Source organism: Stenella coeruleoalba (assembly GCF_951394435.1).
Source record: "Stenella coeruleoalba genome assembly, chromosome: 3".
Classification (NCBI taxonomy): domain Eukaryota; kingdom Metazoa; phylum Chordata; class Mammalia; order Artiodactyla; family Delphinidae; genus Stenella; species Stenella coeruleoalba.
In genome coordinates this window covers 40,384,971-40,403,199 of record NC_137148.1, presented here as the reverse complement: position 1 = coordinate 40,403,199, position 18,229 = coordinate 40,384,971, and the positions used below count along the sequence as shown (strand labels likewise).

The following is an 18,229-nucleotide window of genomic DNA, read 5'->3' as shown; positions in this document are numbered from 1 at the left end:
GGGTTGGCAACTACCAGTTGAAAGTCCAGGCTGGCAGCTTGAAGACCAGCTACTGACTGCAGCTGTGTAGACCAACTACTCTCCCACTATGGGTTCAACCTCTCACTTCCCAGCCAACTAACTTCTCTATAAACAGGGCTCTGACAAAGTCAGATGTTCAGCTGGTCAGGAGGTTTTAATAATTTCTGCCATCTGTACATCCCTAGACTCAGACATTTCTTATAACAATATCCTGCTTCTAATATGAAATTAACTGCTTGTTTCCTAGCACCCAGGGTGCATAGGGGTTATCTTTTCAGTTTCTTGTCTGTATGATGCAGACATGACCACCCCCACTTCATGGAACATTTCCGTATGGAAGGTACACGTTCTTATAGGCAGTTTGGCTGCACGTACCTGGTCCGTGTGCACCCCAGTCAGGTACATCAGCGGGTTCTTGCCTCTGGTGTATTGAGGGATATGGATGATTACAGATGCCATGCTGACTGGAACACTTCCTGTTGTTACCTATGTAGTAAGAACACACTCTGATTGCCGCTACATCATACACACGTTGGAAGGAATGGGATCAATAACCCCAGTGTTGATGAAGGGCAGCTATTAAGTGGTAAGAGTGAGTCCATATGAAAGGGAGTCCTTACTTTATGGTCACTCTTTGGCTCACTGTGTTTTACCTCTTGGAAGAATCTCAACATCTACAGTTTTAACTGGTAAATAATTTGTGACTTAGGAGATGATTAAAAACACCTACCATCTGTGGGTTTGGTCTGCTAGGGCATGAAGTCCCACTCTGCCCCTGACTAGCAGTGTGGCTTGGGCAAGGTACTTCACCTCTTTATGCTTCAGTTTTCTCATTTGTAAAATAAAGATACTTGGCATATCAGTAGGTATGCACAGATACAGCCTCTGTTCTCGCTGTTGGAAAGTCTGTCCTAATTGTCCAGGGCTCATGCCCTACTGGTTGTTAAACATTTTAAAGAACACTCATAGGAATAATAATCCTATCAATCTCATAACTGATCTGGGAATTAAATGGGTTAACATACATAAAGCACTTCATACAAAGGCGGATACTTATTACATGTTCTCTGAATATTATATACTACTAATTGACTAAATGTTTTATTAAAGAAGTAGTTGCCAAATACCGTGTACATTTTATAAATTCCAGTATCTGGATCACAAATCAAGACTCCTTTAAGAACTTTTTAAATCACTGAATTATAGAGTTGCAACCATGTGACAGACTTATAGGAAATGTACAAAAATAAAGTGGTAATGACTAAGGGTGGTGGACGGATTCTTCCCTTTTTATTTTCCAAAGTTCATGCAATGTTATTATAAAATATCATTCTCTCATAAATTCATTTCTCTTTATATAACTGAAAACAAACTTTAAATTTGTACTTTGTACTTTACTAATAGCCAATAGAAACTGATTTTAAAATATTTTTATATACTACTTAGCATGACTGTACGAAATAAATATTTGTATACAAATGGTGAGCTTCTCAAATAGAAGTGGTTTCCAAGGATAAATTGGCATACTGATTATATTTCAGAGACTTTTGTCCATAGTAATATTATTATATTACTGCTCTGTTGATTAATGTGCAACATTTGCTTTCAAAATACATCAATTATCTCTTACCCAGGACACATAACTATGTACAAAGCCCACCTGTTTACTTATCAATGGTCTACCTTAGTAGTTCTCAAAGTATGGCACCCGGACCAGAAGCATCAGCGTCACCTGGGAACTTGTTAGAACTGCACATTGTTAGGTCCACCCCAGACCTTTTGAATCAGAAACACTGGAGATGGAGCCCAGTGACATGTGTTTTAACAAGACTCCAGGTGATTCTAATGCGTGCTCAAGTTTGAGAACCACTGGTATATTTCAACTTCTTTTTACTTTCTTCTTCTCCTCCTGCCCTCATTTTTTTACCCCCTTTCTCTTGATTTTCCATTCTTATGTCAGATTTACCAACCTTAATGAAGAAGATGAATTTTGGACCAATATCTTCAAAACTGTTCACAATAGAAGGAATATTCCCATCCGAGGAGACTTCATAAAAATTTATGTTGGTAGATCTGTTGGATGATGTTTGTAAAGCCGAACATTTTAGTTATGCTATTGTTCTTGAAGTTTAATATTTCTTTTATCTAAATATCTTCTAGCTTATTTTACAAGTGAAAGAGTTTACATTTAGGTACAAAACGTTAAATGAAAACAAATGCTTATTATGGACTTATGATCCAGTTATACATTTCTAAGGCTAAAACAAGTTCCTTTCAAAACATATCCCTTAATAATCACTCTGCTGAGATTCTTTGTGTTATATGTGTATCAGTTGTAAAGTTTCTAAAATAAGTACAAATGTATTAAGAATTTGTAGTGAAACTCTTCTCAAGATATTATATCTTGACAGGTATGTCAAGATATATTGACAGGTGTGTTAATATAGTGGACACTTGGTCCTTATTGATTGGATGAATGGATTTATAAGGCAGAGGATTTTCCACTTGGTATGATGGCTGAAATACCATGATAAGATATCGGGCATTAGCTCCTACACTACTCATCACTGGACGCCTGTGAAACGGGGTATACATTTTATTTATTATTCCTTCTCCCTGTCTTCCCTAGTTCCAAACCAGCTCTGACACTTTGGTCTGAATTGGGGTTGGTCAGTCTGTTTCCACCACTGACCATACAGACCATCTCTAAGGTGGCTGACCCAGGAGTTTTATTAGACTAGGCCTAGAGGCGCTGGCCTAATTGGACTTCTTTGCTTGGGGCTGCTGAGTAGGGTTTGCAAGTGAAGTGATGACCAGGCCAGAGGGAACCCCACAGGACCACTCAGACTGGAAGGTAACTGAATACCATTCCCTCTCTTCACTCATTTCTGGGAATCTGAGGATGGATTTCAACTAGGGTAGCTTCATTGAGGGGTGGAGGGTAGATAGCAGGGATGGGAGTCTGAGAAGCAATATTTATTCCCAACAGAATTTATCCTAACTGCAGGATGTTGATTCTATTTCCTTAAAAAAAAAAAAAATTGGACTGGATATTTTCTGAGATAGAGTTGTTTGGTTTCTTTACTGAAAATCTTGCCTTTTTCTTTTTTTATGCCTTAGAATTTTTTCCCAAATTCTCAAAAGGAAAATATGCCATAGGGACTTAAATAGATGTAGTATTTGTCAAGGTTATGCCTATGAGAGGAAACAATGATTTGTCAGCCTTACATGGAAAATGGGAAAATGGACTAGGATTTAAAACAGAAAGCCTGACCCCAATAAAAATTAATTACAATAAAAGAAAATAAAACAGAAAGTCTGGCTGTGTGTCCATGAATTATTCCCTTTGCCTTCCAGAAGATCTTTGTGTGAGCCCCTAAGTATGGCCAGTTTTTAAATTGATTAATATGCTCTGTTTTTGCATTTTAAAGAGATCCAGTATTTTTCCATGTTACTTAAGTGCTCCTTCAGTTACTTAAATATTGATCAATATATTTATATTAGCAGTTAGCTATACTAGGCGGATCTTGTTTTAGAAGTAATTCTACTGTCATCTATTTCCATCCATCATATTTGCACAAAATAATTACACACTTAGACAGTATCAAAGTGATTCCTAAGGGATATACTCAATAATTGGGTAGGACTTGTTTTCAAAAAAAGTAAACTCTGTGTGTGTGTGTGTGTGTGTGTGTGTATGATGCATATATCCTGGTAGATAAATAAACCCTGTATCTGGAAGGTATTCTGAAAACAGTCAAGTTAGTCATCTACAAAATGACCAGAGGAGATGCGGAGGGATGACTTCACTTTTCGTTGTGTACGTTTCTGTCATGTTTGGATTTTCTATCCATGTACATTTAATATCTTTTTTTACAAAAGACATTAAGAGAAATTACCTGAGAGGCAGGATTAGGAGCCACTTTAGCTTTAGTCTTTATAATTCTCCATACTTTTTTTAACTGCATGATATAATTAAAAGAATATGAGAATGTCTGAGAATCCAATTTACCATCACAAAAAATACATAGCTGAGATGTTAGTAAAAGTGAAGTCCCACTTCAGTATTTTATTTATTTCATCTTAAAATATCTGAAAAAATTGGCCATGGTGGGAGAATGGAATTAGAAAAAGGCTCTATTAACAAAAAGCATTTAGGATGAGAAAGAAGCATTGAAGGTAGGAAGAAAAAGAATCAGGTAATGTGGTGCTATCAATCTCTTTGGCTGCATCTGTTTTCAGTTACTTATTTTAGCAGCTGAGGGCCCTTTGAAATCTGCAGTTACTGAATAATTTTTCAGGGATGGATGACTTGGGCTATACTTCGTTTCTGCTTTTGCTGTTTGCAACTCACTCGATAAGGAAGCATTCTTTTCATCTTCGCTCATGTGTCTCTAGCTCTAGACATAATGACATATTTTCCTTTTTGTTTTTGCTCAGGGATCTGTTGGATGATCTACATATTCCATGCTGTAGGGGCTGGAGTGATGTTAGAGAAATCTGCGGTCACTGGACACTTTGAAGTGTGGCTCCTTGGGGATACGCTGCTGCGTGTTTTCCAGGGGTCACTGATCTGTGCTGCGAAGCTGCCTCAGTGTTTCAGCAGGTAGAGAACTCTGGTTCCCAGGCTCGGAAATGGGTGTCCCCTGCAGCCTGTGTACCTGCATAGCTGTGCCCCAATGTGTCTGTGCCCATGAACCCACTTCCCTTCTCGAAGGTGATCCTATTAGCACCTGTGGTTTCTATACGTTATTCACCTCTCAAGACACATGTCTCTGAACAATTCAAGATAACTGGTATCAACTAGTACCATTTTGAAAAATGCCTAATTTTCTCCTGGTTGGAAGAAACCCCTCATCTGCTATGCCAGGAATTTTCCAACCAGAAACTAATTTTCTGTAACTAGATTCAGTATTTGTTTTTGGGGCTTCAACGTCCAGGAGTGGGGACATTGCTTGAGATCTCACGTGGACAGTAGGACACAGGCGTGGAGAAGGAAGTGGTGGCAGCTCCTCGGGGCCCTGCGAGTTCTGCTTTGACAGCTTGTCCGAGGGCCTGCGGGGGAGTTTCCCTCGGCATGTGACAGAGGATTATTCCTTTGTCTTTCTGGTGTTGCTCTTAGTCAATAAACCTAAAGGGTCCCTCAAGATTCCCCTAGGCACCAGTTTGTCCCTGGACTTCTGTTTTAGTTGACAAGGAGGAAATATTTTAATTCAAATTCCTCAGTTAAGAATGAGCATATAGAGGACTTGTTCAGTCATGAACCAAATATGTTAAGAGCCAGAGTGATGTCCATGGTCACAGGCTGCCCACTGTTTGACCTACCTTGTTATGTGAATTTCGGCATCATACAGCAGAGAGAGTTTGAAGTTGACTGAATTATCTGCCTTGTTTTCCTCGTAGCTTTCACTATTGAAAGGAACATGAGGAAATTACTGAAAGAGAAATATTAGAAAAGCCTCCCATCATTAATTCATGACTTCATCATGTTTTACCTTAAGGCTTGGAAACTGACAGAGGCCTGATTCTGAAGGTTTTGAAGATTGAAGTCGAAGTTAATAGTGAAAGTCACCTATACACAAAATGAAAATTCATCAATCTATGACGCTTTGTGCTCCGGGACCAACATGAAAAAAAAAAGTGGCCCATAAAAGTAAACTCACTCCCATTTGATTCTGAATTTTATAAACCTTAAGCTTTATAATTTGTAGAATATCTATGTATTTGTCCACCTTGCCTTACCTTCAGAATAGAACTGAATTCACCTGACATATATATACAACACATCACAGGCACTTACACTTATCTGAATTTGAAGGCTTTGTGCTGATGTAAAATTTGCTTACCAGGGGTTAAAAATGATATCCATGACTCTGTAAAGCACTTTGACCAGTGTTGGTCAATGTGTTCAGAAATAAAGAACTTTCTATATCGTATGTGCCTTTGGGAATGAACTGCACAGGGGAAAATCCCACTTTTATTAATAACTTAAAGAAAACATGCAGATATTTAAAAACTTCCTCTAAATATGCAGGCAACATTGATAGTCAAATGGATAAAGAAGATGTGGTACATATATACAATGGAATATTACTCAGCCATAAAAAGGAACGAAATTGGGTCATTTGTAGAGATGTGGATGGACACAGAGACTGTCATACAGAGTGAAGTAAGTCAGAAAGAAAAACAAATATCGTATATTAACGCATATATGTGGAACCTAGAAAAATGGTACAGATGAACCGGTTTGCAGGGCAGAAACTGAGACACAGATGTAGAGAACAAATGTATGGACACCAAGGGGGGAAAGCGGCGGGGCAGTGGTGGTGGGATGAATTGGGAGATTGGGATGAACATATATATACTGATGTGTATAAAATCGGTAACTAATAAGAACCTGCTGTATAAAAAATATAAATTAAAAAAACACATGCAGGCAGTTATTTTGTGGTGCCTATCAAATGACGATACCTAATAAAGATGGTTCATTGGTTAACACCGATGGCAAGGAGGGGTCAGCATGGATTTAAAGATAAAATGCAAGGTGTACCTGTTGTTCCCTTTTTAAAGCAGGGTAGCCCACATTGCAGGTAACAGACTTCTGAGATGAAGCAATCTGGCATGTCACTTCTGTCCCATCAACCTGAATGAGACCAAGGAAACAATGATCAATTAGTACGCAATGTGTGTATGCGCACACACATACATGCTGAAGGATGTATAAACCACCTGGAAATTCCAGCAGAAAGGTTGGTTCACACCAAGACTTGAAAATTTTATATGAATTGTCCAAGTGGCTAACATACTATTTTTTTTTTTTTGCGGTACGCGGGCTTCTCACTGTTGTGGCCTCTCCCGTTGCGGAGCACAGGCTCCGGACGCGCAGGCTCAGTGACCATGGCTCACGGGCCCAGCCACTCCGCGGCATGTGGGATCTTCCCGGACTGGGGCACGAACCCGTATCCCCTGCATCGGCAGGCGGACTCGCAACCACTGCGCCACCAGGGAAGCCCCTAACATACTATTTTTTATTGCTAAGCAGGACACCCAACAAGACAAAGGAGAGGTCAAATACTGGAATTTTACCCAGAAATAAATTATATTTCTTATATTTTAGAAGCACAAAACTTTAACTTTAATCCAGTATTTAGAAATGCTGTCTTTAATGCATACTTTTCTCTCAGTATATTTTCAAAGTTGTAGTTTCAAGAGAAAGACAAATACAGTTTTTGTTTATACCTTAAATAATTTAAAGAATCATTTTAGTTTTCCTCAGGATTTTTTCTCTTTAAAATAAGTTGTCATTTGGCACAAGAAATTTAAACACTTAAGTCAGAATAGGTTTAGAACACTAAATCTATTAAGTTCACATTGACTTTAAACTGGATGAAACTATTTTTTAATCCTTTCATCAAACAGTGAATTTGGAAAATCTCAGCTTTTTCCTTCTCTCCTTTTCACTGCTTGGTGGCAGAGGAGGGACCAGAGGGACATTCATGGGCAAGTGTGTTCCTGCTATAGCGATCAAGTCAACATGATTAACTGATCTCATTGGAATGCGGCATCTTGGCAGCAGCAAGACCTGTGGTTACTAAGCTCTGGCTGAGCTGTGGGACTCTAATTTCTCCGAGCAAGTGCAGCTCCCAGCATCTGTGCGGCACCGAGGAAGCCTCATCACACAGATGGCTTGAGGAGAGTTTATGGTAGAGTCTGGCTACTACTGCCAAGTGTCAGGGCAAAGGAAAACTGACCCCAGCTGTGAAGCAGAATTGGTCTAGATACACAGCCAGGATATGTTCCCAAGTGGTTAAACTAGTTGGGAGCCACAAGTCAGGACTGATCATGCTCAGGGTTAAGGTGTTTCTTCAGAAAACACAGAGGACATGGAGATTTGAGTATAAGGGAGACGGTAATTGACAACAAGTAGGAAACAGATCAGTTAACACAGGGTGCTTTCACATACCGGCATGGACCAGGAAGCAAAAAACAGATTTTCTGAAAAATCAACAACAATCCCACTGTTGTATGCACTTTCCTTTTTGTTTTTCAGTGTTACTGAAAATGTTAACCTTTTGTTTTGGTTGCTGACAATGAAGGGCTGTTGTCTGTTAAAAGTAAAAAGGAGAAAAAGAAAGTCATTACAGTTTTTTTTAAAAAAAGCTAGTATTCAAATACTTTACTCATTAAAAAAAACTCTTTAGATTTACTATTTAGAAGACTGAGAAAACTGCTTAATAATAAATTATCTTCATAGTAAAATAATATTGACAATGAATGACTAAATGCTACTGGATTTTCTTTTTTGTTGCTTTTAATTACATTGCAGAAAAAAGCACCATCCAAATACAAGTGGTTTTATATTTCTTAGTGTTTTACTTCTATATGGATGAGAGAAATTGAAATTTATGTTTTTATTTAATTTTTTTATTGACGTATAGTTGATTTACAATATTATATTAGTTTCAGGTGTACAACATAGCAATTCAATCTTTTCAGAGATTATACTCCATTTAAAGTTATTACAAAATAATGGCTATATTTTGCTGTGCTGTACAATATATGCTTATTACTTATCTATTTTATACATGGTAGTTTGTATCGCTTAATCCCCTACCTCTGTCTTTCCCCTTCCTCCTTCCCTCTGCCCACTGGTAACCACTAGTTTATTATTTTTAACTGTGAGTCTATTTCTGTCTTGCTATATACGTTTCTTTTATTTTTTAGATTCTCTATATAAGTTAGAACATAAAGTATTTGTCTTTCTCTGACTTATTTCATGAAGCGTAATATGCTCTAGGTCCATCTGTGTTTATTACAAGTGGCAGAATTTTATCCTTTCTATGGCTGAGTAATATTCCACGGGCCCAGCCACTCCACAGTATGTGGGATCCTCCCGGACCGGGGCATGAACCCGTGTCCCCTGCATCGGCAGGCGGACTCTCAACCACTGTGCCACCAGGGAAGCCCCAGTTGTTTGGTTTTTTGAGTTGTATGAGTTGTTTATATAGTTTGGATATTAACCCCTTATTGGTCATATCATTTACAAATATTTTCTCCAATTCAGTGGGTTGTCTTTTTGTTTTGTCAGTGGTTTCCTTTGCTGTGCATAAGCCCTTAAATTTAATTAGATCCCATTTATTTATTTTTGCTTTTATTTCTTTTGTCTTAGGAGACAGAAAAAATACTGCTACAATTTATGTCAAAGAGTGTTCTGCCTATGTACTCTTCTAGGAGTTTTATGGTTTCAGGTCCTTACTCCATTTTGTGTTTATTTTTGTATATGATATGAGAAAATGTTCTAATTTTATTCTTTTACATGTAGCTGTCCAGCCTTCTCAGCACCACTTATTGAAGGGATTGTCTTTTCTCCATTGTATATTCTTGCCTGTGTCATAGACTAATTGATCATAAATACATGGGTTTATTTCAGGACTCTCTATTATGTTCCAATGATCTATATATGTATTTTTGTGCCAGTACCATGCTCTTTTAATTACTGTAGCTTTGTAGCATAGTCTGAAGACACTTCTAACTTTGTTTTTTTTCTCAAGATTGCTTTGACAATTTGGGGTCTTCTGTGGTTCCATATAAATTTTAGAATTATTTGTTCTAGTTCTGTGAAAAATGTCTTAGGCATTTTGATAGAGATTGCATTAAATCTGTAGTTTGCTTCGGGCAGTATGGACATTTTAACAAAATTAATTCTTCCAATCCAAGAGCACAGGATATCTTTCCATTTCCTTGGATCATTTTCAGATTCCTTCATCAATGTTTTATAGTTTTCAGAGTATAGGTCTTTCACCTCCATGGTTAAATTTATTCCTAGATACTTTGAAATTTAGATTTTAAAGGTTTTTAAGAGTTATAGATGTTTCTTTTATAGAAAAAAATCTCTATAAACATTCACCCAAATGAAGTAATCTAATGTGTCTTTTATTTCTACAGTTTTCACTGAACTTTAAAGGAAAACTTACTGAGCTGCTGGCAGCTGTTGAACATCTAGAACTAGATCAGAGATGCAAACTCCATCATCACCACAATCTTTATAGAAAGGGATCTACAAAAAAGGAAAAATAATCCCAGAAATTTACTCTTGAGTTAAGAAAGCAAATTGTGGAAGAACACATATAGTATTACTCCATTTACATAAAGTTCAAAACCATGCAGAACTAAACAATGTTTTAGGAATATATACATGTTTAGCAACATCAGAAAGAAAAGCATTGATAAATGCAAAATTCAAGATGATGATTTGCTTTAGGGGAACAAGATAAAAGTGGGTATGATGGGGTGGGGAGTGATACAGAGAATTTCAGAGGTATTGGTACCATTTTATTTTTTTTAAGTGGGTGGTGAGCACAAGGTGTTCACTTTATTGTTATTTATTTCTTCAACAAACATTTATTGAGCACCTGTGGTGGGCCAAACACTGCTCAAGGTGCTGGAAATAGAGCAGGGAACAAGGAAAACAAAAATCCCTGCCTTCATGGAAATTACATGCTGGTAAACTTTACATATAAGTAACTGTACTTCAGTTAGAAAATTAACAACTTAAAGGCTATGTCCTAAGTATCCTTCAAACACTAAGGCAGTGACTGTGAAACTTCGTCAGCTAGTCTGAATTCCAAGAAGGGCAAACCACACTTACACTGAAGACCTTGACTGTCTCAGAGTAGGCTTCAAGGGCAGGGTTAGTGCCAGGGTTTTCCAGACTGATGTTCACACACAGATCCAGAGAGCTGACAACATCAGAGGGCTCCTAAACACACACATGCACAGAGTCAGTTGATTAGGGCACGGCAGCTTCAAAACAAGAAAACAACCACACATGTGTTCATGATTAAGGACACAGTCTACTCTCAATCATGCAGAATAGCTCTGTTTTGAATTTTCAAGGGTCTTGCTTCTTCACTTCTGTTCTAAGTCTGCTCTTAGCCTCTCCACTTCTAAGAGACTTAAAAACCTGGGCTCAGTAAAAATTTGAAGCAATAATTCTTAGTTAAGCTCATCAGTAATCTCATTATTTATACACAAGTAATTATCAATATTTAGATGAGATGTCCAGTTTTAAATGCTCAGAAGACCCCTCTGTCATTACCAAGCTCTGGGGCTGTTGGCCATGTTCTTCCAATTCCTATTGCCAAGACTTATGGAGTCCTTAGGTGTCCTGACCAAATCTCTGGAAGAGAATATTAGGACCTACAAGGCAAAGAAGTGCCCAGGGTTGGCTGTCAGGAATGGACAAGGAGACTCCCTTCCTTAGAACCTAACTTTAGTCTACAAAACCAGATAAAGTGTTTCCCACACTTCAAACCAAGCTCCCCAGCTTCTGGCCTAGCTGACTGTTAGTGGCTGAACTGCTCTTTGCACATTGAAGATGATGCACGTATCACTCTACAGACATTAAAAGCAACACTGTCCAGCTACAAGTACAACATTTCCTCTTTGTCTTTAGTAAAAACAGTGGAGGATTTGCAGTGTTCCAGGAGGCCTGGGCCGCTTCCATTTTTTGAGGTTTCCTGTCTATTGAAAAATGAAAATAATGCTAAAACAGGGTTGCAAATGCCATCCAGCATTCTTCTTCAAGAAAGAACAATGTCTGTACAATGGTAAGCACTAAAAATGAAGTCTGCATTTTCCTAGAAGTGGTGTCTTTATTATCTCTTAGTTCATTCACAGGCAGGACTTACTCCTATCTTGAGCCCTTTTGGAGGGGCCTGACCACTACAATGGCTTCCTGACTACAAGGAAATGTGTCCTCGGCTGGCTGCAGGGTTGGCACATAGGATGGACTTTGGTATTGACAGCAAATGTGGTGTGTTACGTGGAACACCTGTGGTCTTAGCTGACCACAATAACACACATCTCGTAAAAACTTCACCAATATACATGTCAGAGAACAGGAGATATATCTATATACACACATACATACATACACCACAGCCTGGCTGTCTTCATTCCCCCACAATGGATTACACATTTAATTTGATCCACCACTTAGCACAAGGGTAAGAGAAAATGGAATCTGGCTTTTATTCCTTTAAAGAAGCTGTATAATTGGCACATTAACAACAACAAAAAAGTCCAGGCCTTCACAAAGAAGAACGCTTCAACTTGAATATAAATAACTCAACTGATTTTAGTCCATCCGACCATTAACTTTGTTTTTCCAACTCTTATACTTAGCATTTCTTGAGATGTTATCTCTGTACCATCCATCTACATCAGAAGTATTTGGGGATGCCCCTTAGACCTACGCATTCCTTGGACCTTCAAACCCAAATTTCTGGTGGTGGGGTTCCAGAATATCCATTTTATAAAAGTTTCCTAGGGCTTCCCTGGTGGCGCAGTGGTTGAGAGTCCGCCTGCCGATGCAGGGGACACGGGTTCGTGCCCCGGTCCAGGAAGATCCCACATGCTGTGGAGCAGCTGGGCCCGTGAGCCATGGCCGCTGAGCCTGCGCATCCGGAGCCTGTGCTCCGCAACGGGAGAGGCCACAACAGTGAGAGGCCCACGTACCGCAAAAAAAAAAAAAAAAAAAAAAAAAAAAAAAGTTTCCTGAGTAAATTACACTTTCAAATACCATTACATGGTTTCTAGGGGGAACTATTCATGTAATTTATAAAATAGATTTTCTTTTAGTTTTCTCCTGAGAAGCACTTTTCCTACTTGGGAGAGTTTCAAAATCCATGTGAACTATAGTAATTATGGCATAAGATTATAGCCAATAATTTTTACCTCATAATCTACCATCCTTCACCTATATCAATTTAATCCAATAATGGAAAGGACAATTAGAATTGTCCTTTTCAGTCGTTTAAAAATAAATAAAATTTCTCCTCATATGAAAATGTCAACATAAAATTTATTGTCAACTAAAAGTTCTTCCTGTTAAACAGTTAAGAAAGCACTGTCCTTGATTTCTTTAAGAATCTTATTTTCAGCCCTTTTACTTGCAATCCCAAATAAAATTTAATGCAACTAACTTACACAATAATAGAATGTGACCATATATACTAGTATAAAGGAAATACACTCCTGTTCATAGGTAAGAAAAGCATTAACTAGAAGAACAAGCATTTATCTAACCCATAAGCTTCCATTTTAGGCTTTCGCCATTCATTAGTCTTTAAGAAGAAATGAGATGAAAGGGAGGACTGAAGCCTCACCTGTATGTGGATGATGTACTCAGAGCAACTCTCTGCTTGATTTACTATCATGGTCTTCTGCAAGCACCTTTCATTATTTTCTTTAAATAATCCCCTGGAGGTTACTCTGGGTGAATATTGGTCTGCATCAATTGTGATGTTATATACAATGGCTGTAATAAAAGTCATAAAGAAATGTTATTACAAATAAACTTCTAAGGAAAAAGCATCCCTGTTTTATCGTGTCTTACTGGGTAAAGTCTTTGACTTCAAGAAAACAAAAACCAGCCTTTCTATTGATGGCCTGTGAACCATGGATGGCCTATGATATTTGTAATTCTAGTTCTGGTATGATGTGTCAATATATGACTGTGGATGCAAAGAAATGTGATTCAAAGAAACATGGCTTGATGCAGTGGAAGGAAAAGTAGATTTGCCCCCAGGAAATCTACTGAATGAAGTTGGTCAAATTACTTCCTCAAATACCGGTTTCATTGTCCATAAAGTGGTGACGTGAAAAGGAAAGGAACTGTTGAGTGCCTACAATTGAACACATTCTTATATGTTATCTTATACAAGTTTTACAATAAACCTGAAACGTGGATATTATTATCCTATTTTTCAGATTATGAGCAGAATATTATCCTATTTTTCAAAATAATTCACCTCAGTTCATACAGCTAGGGCATGGTCAGAAATAAAGTTTGGGTAATTTTGAAATCAGATCCCATGTTCCTGCTGTTTCTATGCAGTTTTGAGGATTCACTGTTATTTGAGGATGAAGTTAGATACTCTAAGGGGACATGTATAGTGCCTGGCATATTCTAGATGCTTACTTGGGGGAAGGCATGTAACACTGCAGTAACAAATTTTGAATCAGACGGATGCTTTGAATCCTAATCCCACCATTTACGAGCTTTAGGCAATTTGCTTAACCTCTTTGAACCTCCATTTCCTCACCTATCAAACAGAGATGATACTACTAACCTAAGGAAATGGAAATGAGAAATGTGATAAAACTTGAGGTCAGTAGCCAATGTCCAAACTATCAGAACCTTCAATAAAGTCTGCTGGCTACACGTCCAAAACTGAGAGAGAAGATCTGATACTATTAATAGCATCAACTGCCTTATTTGAGAGTACTCTGTCTTATTACTTCCACTATTTTAAAGGTTGAATATACTTCCAAAAGCATTCTATGCGTTACCTTATCTGTTATCTGTTAGAAGTGATGTATAATTTTTCTTGCTCCGATGACTTAATGAGGTTAATAGCATCAACTGCCTTATTTGAGAGTACTCTGTCTTATTACTTCCACTATTTTAAAGGTTGAATATACTTCCGAAAGCATTCTATGCGTTACCTTGTCTGTTATCTGTTAGAAGTGATGTATAATTTTTCTTGCTCCGATGACTTAATGAGGTTAACAAAGATAAAACACAAAGGAATCAAGAACTAAAAATAAATGGTGAAAATAAAGCAAAGGACAAGTTATGCTGGGGAAGTGATTGTGGCTAGGACAAAGTTAGTAGGTGTGGTAATTATACTGTTTTATTTTTTTTCCAACAGCTTGGTAAAAATGATACATTGTCACATAGGCAATATAATAATCCTTTTAATGTTATTCGCTTTAAACTGGAGTGTGCACCTGACGCAATAAATAATAGAAGCCACATGCTTTATAAATTCACTTTTCAAAGTCACAGAGTTGGGATTCCTGTCTTACATACTATTATTGCCAGGTAATTAAGTGACAAATGATCATGACTGTGTGGACCTAAGGCATTAAGAAGAAGGATTCAAAGGGAAAGATGCCCAGTAGCAGGAGACCCTAGACAGTGGGTGGAAGGGAATGAAATTCTCAAAGCAGAACGCCCTTTTTGAGTGTGTGGCAACAGAAGAGGTGAAGTACAGTCAAAAATTGGGAGGAAGGGCTTCCCTGGTGGCGCAGTGGTTGAGAGTCCGCCTGCCGATGCAGGGGACACGGGTTCGTGCCCCGGTCCGGGAAGATCCCACATGCCGCGGAGCGGCTGGGTCCGTGAGCCATGGCCGCTGAGGCTGCGCGTCCGGAGACTGTGCTCCGCAACAGGAGACGCCACAACAGTGAGAGGCCCACGTACCGCAAAAAAAAAAAAACAAACAAACAAAAAATTGGGAGGAAGATACATGAGACAAATCCATGCTTCAGGGCCAGGAGAGGTGACCTACCAGTCATTTCTGCCAACTAATAGATTTTCCAAATTAATCTTTTATATTTAATGTTTTATTCCCCCAGATTCATTGAAATATCATTGACATATAACATTGTGTAAGTTTAAGGTATACAACATAGTGATTTTATATATTGCAAAATAATTACCACAATAAAGTGAGTTAACATACCCATCACTTCAAACAGTTACAATTTTTTTGTGTGTGGCGAGAACTTTTAAACTCTCTCAGCAACTTTCAAATATACAATACAGTATTGTTAATGAAAATCACGATGCTCTACGTTCCATCTAGCCACTTCATGTTTATACAGTAATGGTTTTTGACTCAACTATCACGGCTACTGAAATGGACGTGCTACAAGGCAGGTCTGTGAGATGTGCTACTCAGAGTTGGGTCTGTGTTTGAACACCTGAAAGGAAAAATGCCAGATGAATATGAAAAGTAGGAAATATGGAAAGCATGCCAAGATGTGAATCTAACTTTTTTTGTTCGTAAGCTACTTATTTCTTGGTATGAATCGTGACAAATAACCTACCTCTTATGTTTTTACCCTTTAAGCTAGTTTATTTGTTCACCACCTAATGAAATAGCTGTAGGAACTACGGGTTTCTAAATTTTAGGGCCAAAATCTGATGAAGGGGGATTAGGACCCATGAAACAGTAGCAAATGAAAGAAGGTAGTGTTGGATCAAGTGCTAAATCAATGGCTACGTATTGAGGGAGCTGAGACAATTGGAGCAGGAGAGATGGAGGTGAGATGCAGTGGTTAGAAAGACGTCAGAGAACTTGTGGGACCTCAGTCAGGCCCTGGAAGATGACTGGACCCATCCAGGGAGAGAGAACAACAGCTTCTGCTGACATCTGCACACAGCCTTCCCTACTCTCTCCTGCTGACAGGACATGCTTCAGACTTTCACTCACTCCTTTGGATTATTTAGAAAATGTAAAACACTGGGCACAAATTATATATTGTTTTATATTTTCTCATTATTTCATGCTTATTAAATTTTTAAGAATAGGAGTATTTGACCCTTGTACTGAACACACTCTATCGAGATCATGGCAAAGCCAACATACAGTGCACTCATTTAATATGGGCTTGAGCTCAGTGTAATCTGTGCGTGCCCATGGTTTTCAGTTAGGAAGGTGTGGGTAAGAGAGACCTAAAGGACAGATTGGGTGAGCCTATGATTATGTCATTGAAATTATGACCTTCAGCAGCAGAATGTTACGTTCTAGAGATGACGGACGAAGGTCTAAACAAACCTTCCACGCCAAATTAACCGTTCTCAGGCACCTCAAATATGTGGCAATTCAAATGTCTGCAAGACCCTTATTTCTTTTGGTTTCCAAATCCAAAGTGTGGGTTATGTTCAGGACTAAAACTCTATAAGCAAACCTATCTGTTGTATAGATTATTTCAGGTTTACTCACCCACTTGATTGTTTTGCTTAGCAGGTCTAAACTTGGCGCTGAAACAGAGTTTAAGGTTTATCTCAGCGTTCTTGTTGAGCAAAGTGATTTTTTCTGGTGTGAATGAAGCAACTACAGATACATCAGCAATACTCTGTGACCTAAAAGACATAAATGTTAAAAAAGTTATTCTCAGGAAGTTACCCAGAAAAACCAGTCTTAGCACCTTATAGGAATGTGACCAAAAAACGGCATTAACCTAGCTTAACTGATCCCCTCAATAAATTGATTTGACTCCATGTGTCTTGACTTTTTAGAAGAATCAAATTCACCTTCAAAGAAAAAAGTTTGGCCACCATGGACTATCTAAAAAGGGAATGTCATAATATAGTAAGTATATAGCCTACCAAGCATGAGGCCAACCAAGGTGGCTACAGGGTGATGTTCACTGAAAGGTATGATTTCTTACAAAATTGTTTACAAATCAGCCATATAATTATGTGTAATCATACCTTGTATTACTTTAATGCTACTTTTAACTGATTTTAACTGATTTTATTCAGTAAATATATTTTCTTTTTTTCAAAGTCTTAAATATTATCCTTGAGTTTTATTTTTTCCACATGAAGTTTTCATTAAAATGACGCACTAAGGGACTTCCCTGGTGGTCCGGTGGTTAAGAGTCCATACTTCCACTGCAGGGGACATGGGTTCGATCCCTGGTTGGGGAACTAAGATCCCACATGCCGCGCACAGTGCAGCCAAAAAAAAAAAACCAATGCTGCGCTGAAAACAATGCATTTCATCCTTTAAGAGCACAAGTGAGATACTGTAAATAGCTTCATTGAACTCACTGTAATTTACTCAATAGGTAATTTTTTTTTCTGTTCTTGATGTATTTGGACATTTAAAAAAGCACATTTTTCAGCAGACATGAATGGATAACTGAACTATATTTTCTTGGGGACTCTTGATCAAATTCTCTATTTCTTTTTGATTCCAGTCCTTCGCCAGCCCAAAGTATTTATTTTTGTCCTTGACTCACAGGAACCTTGAATCCCTTATTGTTCCCCACATGCTCTTCAACTCCTCCTGAGGTCAACGAGAGGTCAGCTAAACCTAAATAATGGCTTCTTGTTTATGACCAATAATTGTAAAAGACACCTTTTAACCACATGAGAAGTTGCACTTTACTTGTGTGGTCTCAGTGTTCAGTATTTTTAGAGCATTCTCATGAGAATTCTTTTCTGCAAGCTGAGGTAAGGCTATTTGGAAGGTAGTAATCAGAAATATCCTGAATACCATTTCAAGACCTTTGTCTTTTCATTGTACTTTTCCTGCTCACTATATAGAGAAGAGAAACTTGATTCTAATGTTAAGCAAATATTTTTTTCCTCCCACCAGGAAAAACATATTCCTTCCTCTATGCAAAC

At 38.1% G+C, this 18,229-nt stretch overlaps 1 protein-coding gene across 1 annotated transcript in view; it reads right to left on the bottom strand.

The window, feature by feature from the left end:
• ITGA2 (integrin subunit alpha 2) overlaps nucleotides 1–18,229 on the bottom strand; it is a 104,802-nt gene that overhangs the window by 11,655 nt on the left and 74,918 nt on the right. The window contains exons 16-25 of the mRNA XM_079918933.1: nucleotides 16,818–16,957; nucleotides 13,191–13,342; nucleotides 10,670–10,780; nucleotides 9,996–10,078; nucleotides 7,985–8,126; nucleotides 6,572–6,664; nucleotides 5,517–5,593; nucleotides 5,347–5,430; nucleotides 1,992–2,094; nucleotides 397–507 (exon numbers count right to left, since the gene is read on the bottom strand). Coding sequence (XP_079775059.1) covers nucleotides 397–507; nucleotides 1,992–2,094; nucleotides 5,347–5,430; nucleotides 5,517–5,593; nucleotides 6,572–6,664; nucleotides 7,985–8,126; nucleotides 9,996–10,078; nucleotides 10,670–10,780; nucleotides 13,191–13,342; nucleotides 16,818–16,957 — 1,096 coding nt within the window. The remainder of the gene's footprint in view (nucleotides 1–396; nucleotides 508–1,991; nucleotides 2,095–5,346; nucleotides 5,431–5,516; nucleotides 5,594–6,571; nucleotides 6,665–7,984; nucleotides 8,127–9,995; nucleotides 10,079–10,669; nucleotides 10,781–13,190; nucleotides 13,343–16,817; nucleotides 16,958–18,229) is intronic.